This window comes from Amblyomma maculatum, chromosome 10 (genome assembly GCF_055883805.1).
Source record: "Amblyomma maculatum isolate TAMU_Amacu chromosome 10, ASM5588380v1, whole genome shotgun sequence".
Taxonomy (NCBI): domain Eukaryota; kingdom Metazoa; phylum Arthropoda; class Arachnida; order Ixodida; family Ixodidae; genus Amblyomma; species Amblyomma maculatum.
In genome coordinates, this window is record NC_139353.1 from 92,733,024 (window position 1) to 92,743,839 (window position 10,816).

Consider the following 10,816-nt stretch of genomic DNA (forward strand, 5'->3'; position numbering starts at 1 on the left):
ATGACAAGAATCAGTCTTGTGGTAATTATCAGGACAAAGAGTATTAAATTAAAAGCTGGAGGAACAACAACCACCATCGGCGCGTTGTTTTTCCTTCTCCTTTTTATTTAATATTCTTTATCCGGATAATCACTATACAACCGATTCTTGTCAAGTACCAACAATCAAATACAAAAAAAAAAGCATCCTCAACGTTTGCCTTAGACTCGTAGACTGTCAGCTCGTTTAAACTCTCTCACTCTCTTTAATTTCTCACTCTCTAAGCTAATGTGATGAACGAATCGCTTTACGCTTACACACGAGGGGACAGCTACAGCCATTCTTCGGCTCGTTGAGCAGGTTGTGGCTTCGGCAACCAACGACAACGGCTTGTTGTTTTTCAAAATTCTGCAAAGTTATTTTATTGCATCACCCAATTGTGTAAATTGTATAAAAGAGCACACACACATAGATATGTAGGGTTTGTATAAAAGAACTAAATGCTCGCTTTTACAGTGATGACAAGAATTAGACAATATTGCAAAGCACCGAAAAGCAGACACTTTTTCTCCCGTTCACGGTTAAGAACAATCGAATACACGCGGTTGTATGGCGATAGAGAGCCGAGTGGGAAATATCTTTGGTGTCAAAGCACTCAAAGCTTTGGTCTAAGGTTCCTATCACAAAGAGGAAAGGTTTATTTTCTTTAAAGCATTTTGCCTTCCATTCTGATAAAGAAGAGCGGAAACGCTGCTTATAGCATGAGCCTCTCATACTAGCAGCTATGATTGTTTGCCCGCGCGCTAATTTTGTGTTATTCTGCTCGCACGATGACCCAGCAGCAAGTCAAGGTCACTCTTATCTAAATGCAGGATATAGGCCCCGGGTGTCACAACAGCAAAACCTTCACCGGCTTGGCTCTCGCTGGTAGTGCTTGATATCTTTCAACATTGAGTTCGGTGGCCGTAAGTACTCGAGAACGCCCCATCATTACGATTTTTGTTTCCTGAAGCAAACATATTTTTCTAGCTGCTTGTTAGATAAGAGATGTGGTTCGCGACTGGGCTTTTATTTTGTCAGCGAAGACGTCGAGTACTTAAACTCGAACGCTCTCAGAACCATCGTAGAGCACGACGAACAGTAAGCTCTGTTAATTTCCTTACGAAAGGAGGTAAGGAGCATTTTGTTCTTTTCGTAATGATTGTTCCGTAGCACCGCTTGGCGCACTTATCACATTTAGTAATCAAGAAATTTATCGGTGGCTTTCCTCTACAACGTGTTTAGGTTAGCACAATAAATAATATTGCAATTTTTATTGTTATCGCGCTTTAACACAATATTCTTAGAATTACAACATTTTAACAGCGCACAAAAAGTCCAATACACTCTGTCATGAACAGGCGCCTAACTTAAATCTTACGCCTAACATCTTCAGCCCACGAACTTCTACCTATTAAAGGTTTATAACAATTTATAACAATATGTCCTCATGTACTTATGCGTTCGTCCTGATGAAAGGGTTACGCATCAGATAGTAACCGTAATACGGCAATGTATTTAGGGTGACAATGGTAAATAGGGACTACCTAAAAATGCGTTTTAATTTAGGCAATTTAAATACAAATGCTGTGTGCCTGCATTTTTGTCAGTAATATTGTAAGGTAACGCGAATGTCGGGCTTGGCAGATTAGGTTTTATTGGAGACCTGAAGCCCTGGCCGCACACTGTAGCGAATCACACTCCGCGATGACGATGGGCATCTACAAGAGAGAGCAGTATGAAGATGAAGCAGCACGTTCACCCGTGTGAAAGATGAAGCGTCACACAGTGCTCGCAATATTATTGATCAAAACCCTTGAGGTTTCATGTCGGTAAGCAAAGCCTAAATCTGACAAAATTACACATCATCACAGAACTATGAAGAAGAGGCTTTACTCTTAGGCCGTGAGCAATAAAAATGAAGAACTAGGTTTTTTTGTGATCGGATGTCAAGGAAAATTTTCTCCGCGTCATGAAGCCTCTAGACGGTTTTGCAGAGCACTAGGTGGTAGAATCTATGATACATTTACTGGACCCGCATTAGAGTAACACAGGTAGACGCGATTACATGTGTCTATACAATACATTAAATGAAAACGGAGGATAATGTGCAGTCTCGCTCGTGGGAGGAGTTGGGTAGAGGCTTCTACCAGGAGGTGAAGTTGTCAAGATGCAAAACGTTAAAATATAAGTTGCAGACAGTGTTTGTGGATGAGCATTATGGTGACTAATTAACACCTAGATATATCCAATACTTTTGCCTCTGCTGTTGTTTTACTGAGAGATATGATCGATTATGCCTCTTTGCCGACGAAAGGGGGTTTCTTAAAATTTCTAGAACACCGACCTTACTTAGGCTTGAGTGAAACCGACGCTCACAGGCAAGGAATAATAATTACAAACATATCTGAATCCCTTCCGTCGGTGGAAACTTTGGGGCCAATTTTAAAAGCCCAGTATATAAGCAGTCTCTAAGACATGACATATCAGTGCACTTTTGTTACTTACTCAGCGCTTCTAGGCGACATGCATAATCCGTGTTTACTGACTATTTTTTTCAGGTAACTCTGCATAAACTGTAATTTATTTGCAGAACCCAATCAAATGGCCATGATTAAGCCAGCCCTGGTGTTGCTACTTCTCGCAGCTGTCGTCGTTGTAAGCGGTGAGCTCTCACAACAGATAAATAGTGAGCAAAATATGACGAATTTCGAACTTCCGCACCATTCAGGCACCTTGGCTCTCTTTATGCCAGGTCGAGATTAATATCAACCCTTTTAAATAACTTATTGGTTTGATACACGTACATACAAAGAATGAACAAACGAATATTATCGTGAAGGCAAAATGGCCAGGAAGTACGCTGCGCAAGCAATGAATCACCTCCGATTGATTCCCATTCTCTCCGTACTTCCGATGATGACTACAGATACAAAAGTGAAATGAAATTTAAGTGAATGTTTTATTCGATAGCGCCTGTGTAATGTATTTTACTCCACGAGAATAGGCACGTGAGATAGTGGGTTCGGATATATTACTGAACTCTCGACTCAGCGCAAGACGGTACTAATTAAGAAACTCCAAACAGAACACTGTGTGTAGTATTGTTTCTTATTCCTGTGCAACACGCTGTACTTTTAGATATGTCGGTTTATGCTTACCATTTCTTGTCGTGCAGTAAAATTTTTGAGGCCCTGCAGTCAGTTGCAACTATGGGGCTATGGTAAATTTTACACGATTCCACAGCCAGAACATTACCCACTCTGGCCAATGATGAGAAAAACGCTCATTGCACTGCATGAACTATTCGACTAACCCATGAAGCTCCTTTCTGAAAACTAATCTGTGAAGCTGACTTCTATATGCAAACGTATCCGTAATGTTTCATTCCGAATCCGATATGTGCATTCGAGAGGAAAATGAAAGATTCTCGGTAGTTTCATCTGTATGTGTTTCGCATTCTTATGCGGAGCAGTAAATAATCATGTAGACGTTACTGGTGACTTTTATTTGCTAGAGGGACCCTGCAATGCAACTTGACGAAGAGGCCGCTCCTGATGTCTGCCAAACAAAGAAGCTTTAAGGAGTTTGCGCGCACTGGTGTTCTTTTGCTGCGTTTGCTCATAGAGTATGCGTTCTTGACTTTCCTTTGGCTTTTAGGGCTTAACGTCCTTAAGGGTATCAGGTTATGTGGCATGGCATAGGAGAGCCAACAGAAATTTCTACCTGTTGGAACATCTTTAACATCTGCTAACAACACTCGGGCACCTTGATTTTCGATAAAATATTTTTGTGTATGAAAATTCTTGCCAATCTGGAAACTGCAAATGGTTTGCCTATTCATGTAGTTAAGGCACTGTGGCTTATAGGGGCAATCTATTCACTAACCAGCAATGTTTTCAAAGGAAAACTTAGCGCAGGCACCCCTATGTCAGGAATGGATGCGAAGCGTAAGTATGTAGAGTTGTTCGCTGAAGCCTTCAGAAAGGCCACGAAGGAGAAAAAAATGAGTTATTGCCATACGGATAGTAGAGTAAACACTGCCCATAAACAATTGTAAGAAACTAGGAAGAATTTTCATTTTTATGGTCTGTTATTCAAATAATTTGTCAAGGCAGGGGCTCTTTGCAGAGGCATTGATGTTGATGTGATGGTGTGCTGCTTGGCCGATGTTTCACGTTTGTAGGTAGATGAACGTGTCTTTAAAAGCTCAAGTGTGATCTTTGAAAAAAATACCGCCGCATAAATTCGACACTATAGTTTGCGATGCACTGCGCTACACCTTGACTTGTTAAATGTTTTTTTTTTCACAATTACGCTGAAACTATGCCTGGCTTTCTTCGTGTGCTTTATTTAGTCGAGTCTTTATTTTCCTACCCCCGCCAAAGAGGTGTAATGTTTAGGGCGCTCCGCGTCTGCTCCCAAAGACGCGGGATTTAATCCCAGCCAATGCTGCAGCTTTTCGATGGTGGCGAAAAGGTAGGAGCCCGTGGGCTGTTGGACGTTAGGACACGTTAAAGAACACCAGGTCGTCGGAACTTCTGAAGCCTTTATCTAAGGCGTCTCATAGCCTGATTAGGTTTGACTGTTTCACCACATAAACAGACCTACTCTTCAATCTCCTCGTGACAGTGGGTGGTTCACGCCGGCGGACAAGAAGCACCGTGGATCCGGCCGTCTCCTGCATATTACTTGTCCGTTTTCATCTTCGTGTGGCTCATGTATTCTTGTTATTCGTAACTTTTCCCTAAGGCATATTCTGCATCTCAGTAATAAAGATAAAACACTGTTGGGGAGGTCACGCAAGGGAAAAAATAGAGCGGATAAAATGCGGCATGTGCATGCCCGTGATGGCTAGATGGTAAGTGGTACAATAATAAACGATTCGGACATGCTATTAACTACGCAGTTACCAGTACAAGCGCGGTTGTCGCAAATTAGAATTCCGCAGCACGTAGGCGCCACCTTTGTATCCTAATATGGCGCACAATTTTCTCAGCAGTTTAGGAAAGTTCCCCACTTCTAGGAGACTGATCAAGAGGCTGCTTTACAGCAAGCGATATCCTCCACGAGGTTGTGGTGGGCGAAGATACTCGTCGTGCCAATTGACAGGTTTCAAACCATGATATAGAATCCGCGACATCTTGGGTAGCTTGTGCCCTCTCCCCTGATACTTTCTAGCGAACACAAAGAAAAAGATTCCAAACAAACGCAACTGAGACGCTGCATTGTGCAGGAATTTGACGCCACAAGCACGTAAGAAACGACGGAAAAAGAGCTACAATGCCGCCAACACCTGAATAAGCGCCAGCGTGATTGATTGCATAACAATTGGTGATTTTGTGGATGCGAGCCCAATGGCGGTCCTCTTCAAAGGTTTTTCCCTCCCCCTCACTATTTATCACTTCTCTTCACTTACCCCCCCCCCCCCCCCCCTGCACAGTCCCGTTGCGGTGGTCCCTAATCTGTTCTAGGAGACAGTTAAAGGACTGTGCCCCCCAATTTCGTTCCGATTGGGCTCAGGCCTTTGTCAACTGTTGAGCCAAATCGGTCCGTCCAATTGCGCGAAATATGCCCACGTGAATATTTATTTATTTGTGTTAATTATTTATCTTTATAAAATTAGGGCAATGTTAAAGAGGGCAGTGAGTGACTAGAAACATTACAGAAGTGAGATGTAACTAACATGATACTTCAAAAAAAAAAACAAGTCAGCAGCTTTACGTTTTGACTATCATTATAAGTGCCGCATTTTTTTATTTTCAGAATTGGCTTGCATTGGCCACTACCTTCCTGATGGCTGCAATAGATATGGCATGTAAAACATAATTAGGTTTGTGTGGCTAACACACTCTGTCCTCAGAAGGGATGGAACAATGCAATTCCATTTACTTCGTAGGCATTGCGCTCTCTGTTTTGCAGCACCGTTATTCCCCCTCGTATCCAGGCATTAAAGACCAAAACAAGTGAAAGAGAAAAGCGACTTCCATATAAATGCTTCTTGTTATATCATACCGAAGACATTATTTTTTCATGAATTCACTCATACTGTCTAAGTGGCTTGCGTTAAATTCTGAGCACCTTTTTGTGTTCTTTTTTGCAGACTCTGAATGCTTCTTGCTGTGCCTGCAGAAATAATTGCGGAAAGAAATGAGGTTTGACTCCTATGACGCTCCGATTTACTCTGACAATGAGATGAGGTCGCAGTAGTCAAGCTTAGGAACCACTGCTCCGAACGCAAATAACTTTCCTCGGCATGCTCTAATTTACACCATACCCATGAAAGTGGACCATAAAAAAATTTATTGGAACTGAACGCACATTTCTTGTGGTGATTCCAGTTATACGCGCGTTTTTGATTCAGTCCAGAGTGTGCGTTATATTTATTCATGGCATTTGTTTTATGACTTACAGTGTATTGCAAGGTGAAGTGCGGTGTTTTAGACAATGTATGCACTTTCCACGTTGTCGTTCTTACAGAATAATCCACAGGGGATTGCTCCTCTTGTTTATTCAGCTGAAAATTTGGTGAATGAAAGTAAAATTTATTGGACGCATTGTGCTTATAACCCTTTTTCCTTTCCCACCGGCAGCGAACATCGACGCTGCCTGCTTTCAGCGCCGCTACCCTGGCCCATGCATGGGACACTTCACCCGTTTTTACTACAACAGAGAACTAAGAACATGTGAGCCTTTCATCTATGGCGGTTGCAGAAGAAACAAAAATAATTTTGAGACGCTGGAAAAATGCCAGGAAAAATGTTCAGGTGAGTGCGCGAATAATTCCCGGTCAATTTTGTACCAATTCTTTGCCATAACTACCAGCCGACCCTCACGACTAAAAATCTTTACATGCCACAGGTTGTGGCTAGGTTGACAACAAGAAAGTTATCTAATTCAGGAAATTTGTCTTTGGGACTATATTTGTGTTTCAGCGAATTCAAGAGTGGGCTCATTTCGCAGACAATTTTTGCATAATAACATTATTATGCCCATTGTTGTGTGCAAAACATTCCCCGTCGCCGGCTGCAAACAAAACCTTATTCCTTCATGCTTCGGTAGCACGGTGGGCTTAGTGCACCTTGTTTGTTTTAGTCCGTGGTCAGTTTATGATTTTTTGTGTTTTGTCCTGGTACGACTGTCTTTACATGGGGAATTCTCATCACCACTTCTGAATTGTGTTAGTTCCCTCTAGAGCTTACAAAGGAACTCGTCGTGCCCAACGTTTGGCATCTGCAGTCATTATAAATTTCTCTTGGAGGTGACGAGCTCTCACGCCATATATAAGGCGTGACTCAAACAAATCGTAATACAAGTACAGAATCAGCATTGACAAATTAATCATTAAGGAATCTTATAGAGAAGCTAAAGAAATGTCTCTATGTTTCAGCAACGCCTTCATTTATGGAAATACTCAAGCTTCAACACTTCAAACTTTTAAATATGAATGCTTTCGATTCTCCTCAACTCCTTTAAAACAAGGAGAGTTCCTTGCATTCATTATGGTTGCACGTACATAAAGCAAATTCTTGTAAAACAAATTGTTTTCCTTAATAGTGCAACCATCATGTGTTGCAGAAATTCTAGCGTCGCCGCCGTCACTTGCCTATGTCGTTGGTCTGGAGGACTAATTCTGCATGGTCGACAGGCTAATGATCTCACAACCACAGGACATCGCTCATAATGTTAAACACCACCCAATGCTAGAATTAAACAGGACATAACGTCACGAATGAAATTCAACTGAAAAACTTCTTCACAGTGTTTCTTAATCATGTGTCCCGCATGACTATATTGGTCATTATAATGATAAAATCGCTTAGAGAAAATTTATATAAATTTTGATTTTATGGCCTTCTTGTTGCAAGCGAGGCATGCCCGCTTAACTCCGCAAAGCACAATTATCACGGGAGAGTCAAGCTTAATTTATGTACGCGTCTCGACATCTTACACATAAAGTGGTATCTTGCGAATTACCACTAAATGTGCGTCTGCGAATAAGAAAGTGTTATATGCTGAAGTAATACTCAGACGAGTACCAAAGTACATGCTTCCTCTTTCTATCCTACCTTATCGATAGATGGATGAACGGAAGACAGCAGACCCCACCTCAAAACGGCGTATTAGGTGTTTCCTAATAATTCTTAATGCTGTTTTAAATCACTCCACGATATTTACATTTTCTTTAAACACATTTTTTGGCTCGTTTGGGTCATTTTTGGCTTGGTAGGTTTGGTTTGGCAGAGCGACTAATTCTCTGGGGGCGCACTTAGTGGAGAGCTCCAAAAGATTTTGCCACTTCGGGTTATTATTATTTCTTGAATGATATCGCACAGCAGAAGGGCGCCTTGCTTTTGGCCTCCATCGATAAGCTGCTACTGCGGCCTGAATTCGATGTCCTATCCTTGTGTACAGCAGGTGAGAGCTCTACCCCTGCACCACCGCGGATGGAGCAGGTATTTGCACACTGACACAACTGCCTTATGTCGAGTCTCTTCATTTCAGCAGCAACCTTCTACTTGCTACTTCCAAACTCCAACCACAGAATTATTCACATATGAGTACCGTTATTTCTAAATCTTACAAAATTTTTGAGAGTGATTGTGGCTTCATCAAGATTCTGATGAAAACCACTATAATCCGTCAAAAAACATTGAATTGTTTCTGCTGATTTACCACACCGTAAATATGTGCCATTTTCTAAGTGGTACCTTTTTGAAACTGCACGTTCAATGACACTATAATCCTGCCTCAAATTGCAGGGCACTTCACCGTGAGTTATTTAACGATTCCTTCCTGATTGATCTATTGCAATTTCCTACACCATGCTTGAGCTTTCTTCAAAATTACCAATTTTTGTATTCTGGTGCGAAATTAGAATTGCGTTTCTTTTCGTTGTCGTTGGAAAGACCTTGAGCCATAGAATACCAGCACCAAATTGCAATTTTAAACAGACAGGCAATGATATTCTACGAGTAAGAGTACTACCTGATCATAGCAACCTACGTTTGATCTGTGATCATTGGCAATAGTCATGAGGTCTAGTTTTGCTATTTAACCTCGGTCGTATAACAACCTTTGATTGCAAACTCCGGCTGCGATTTTCTGCACTTTTGTACGTCTTACAAGATTTAGCAAAATTAAGCCCTGGTTTCTTACTTTTCGTTATTCTCATACTGGCTATTCAGTGGTTAGTTTCCTAGTCACTGTCTGCCATAGTGATTCCCCGCTCTTTGTGTATAAGCTTATATAAATGTCTGAGCAGCCCTCCTGTTACTGTTTTATTTTCTAAGGCGTTTTTTGTTTGCTTAAGACCACGCCCAAGACATATTCCTGTACTTCGTGTTTGTAGTTTTCTCACAAAACGGGACAGTGCAAGTCATTTTCCCTTGCCGTCTCTATAGGTCTGTGGATTCCGGCACTCATTTCGCCTGACCAGCTTATATTGTCCCAGAAAGTACTTCAGTCATTACAATTGGGAAATGACATAATTGAATGTACACTTTTGTCTCTATGGATGGTGCGTGGAAAAAGTATATATTGCGAAGCCCTGCGTTGGCACAGTCTAAAGGTTGCTAGTACATCATACCTTTCAGGCAGAGCAGATGAGTGCATTTTAAGTTTGAAGAATATTTATGCCTATGCCAGAAAACGTAGTATAGCGCATCGCGTGTTATAATCTTAGTGGCACATGCACATTACAATAAAATACAACGCGACATAATTTTTGTATGGCAAGCGCTAGCCAGGAGGCTCACAATTTCGCTCATTTCTGATAGCGCCCAGGATTTCGGCTTTGAATTGGCTTAGACGCTCCCTTAACGAGGCATGTACATTCCTACGGTGCTATACGTGAGTATTGCATCCAGAACAAGGTTTTCTTAATACGTTTACTACACGAGGGGCGGTCTCTAAATATAAAACAACCTGTTATAATCAGCTGATACAATACCCTTTCCCATGGGTTTCCCGTCAACTAGAACGACTATTTTGCCACAAGATGCCGTTGCGCAGCGCGGGATAGCTGTGTTTCATCATGCATATATAATTGCTTCTTGACCCAGTAATCCAAAAACATCTCATGCGTATTTCGCCCTAATGCAACTGCGAAAGCAAGCTCTTTTTCTTGAATTAGCTTAATTCATGATCTTTTCATTGCATCTCTCTACCTGCACAGGGAAAGAGAATGGGGAGAATAACCTTTTTTGATAGACTGGTGCTCTACCTCAAGCCTGATTCAACTGCAGAAACCATCAAGACGATAAGAGATACAACATGGAGCAGTACAGTCTAGTGTACCTGTGGCTGTTATTCAAAGGGGCTGCAAGTGGAATCCGTCTAGCTTAGTTGCTGTCAGCAGCATTGCCATACTGCACCCCAAGAAGCTTGGAGAAATTTGTCTTCGCCTTGCAGGAAGTTCAAGAAAGCATCAATCAAAGTTTACTGTTTCTTAGAAAATAAATATTTGATTAAAGCATATGGTTCTCATCACATGTCATTCCCTTTGTGCGCTCATGTTTTGAGAAGCTTGGTCTAGCTCAAAACATGCATGAAGCTGCAAAATTTCAGGCAACTCGTGCTTATTTTATTTTTTATTAGTTTTATTTTTCACGTTACGCAATTTCCCAATGCAAACGGTAACGATATGCAGTCATGAGAACACGATTTTTTTGCCATTACTAAAAGGTCTTTTCCAAAGACAAAAAATTGGCACTTACTACTTCACTTTCAATATTAGCCATACCTCACTGGCTGCAGGGAGATGGCTCTCGACTGCTTGTCCAAAGGATGCTAGTGC

At 41.5% G+C, this 10,816-nt stretch overlaps 1 protein-coding gene across 1 annotated transcript; it reads left to right on the forward strand.

The window, feature by feature from the left end:
• Window positions 1–1,013: 1,013 nt before the first annotated feature.
• Window positions 1,014–10,475, forward strand: LOC146177025 (tabkunin 1-like). Its single transcript, XM_084581074.1, has 4 exons — window positions 1,014–1,150; window positions 2,612–2,683; window positions 6,612–6,785; window positions 10,196–10,475. The coding sequence occupies exons 1-4, from the start codon at window positions 1,027–1,029 to the stop codon at window positions 10,225–10,227; spliced, it is 402 nt and encodes a 133-aa protein (XP_084437200.1). The 5' UTR covers window positions 1,014–1,026; the 3' UTR covers window positions 10,228–10,475.
• The last annotated feature ends 341 nt before the right edge of the window (window positions 10,476–10,816 follow it).

Bases quoted from the DNA above. Each gene is read 5' to 3' on its own strand.
- LOC146177025 (XM_084581074.1), top strand. From the start codon at position 1,027: ATGTGGTTCGCGACTGGGCTTTTATTTTGTCAGCGAAGACGTCGAGTA. The intron at 1,151-2,611 runs GTAAGGAGCATT...ATTTATTTGCAG, and splicing joins TAATTTCCTTACGAAAGGAG to AACCCAATCAAATGGCCATG. The intron at 2,684-6,611 runs GTGAGCTCTCAC...TCCCACCGGCAG, and splicing joins AGCTGTCGTCGTTGTAAGCG to CGAACATCGACGCTGCCTGC.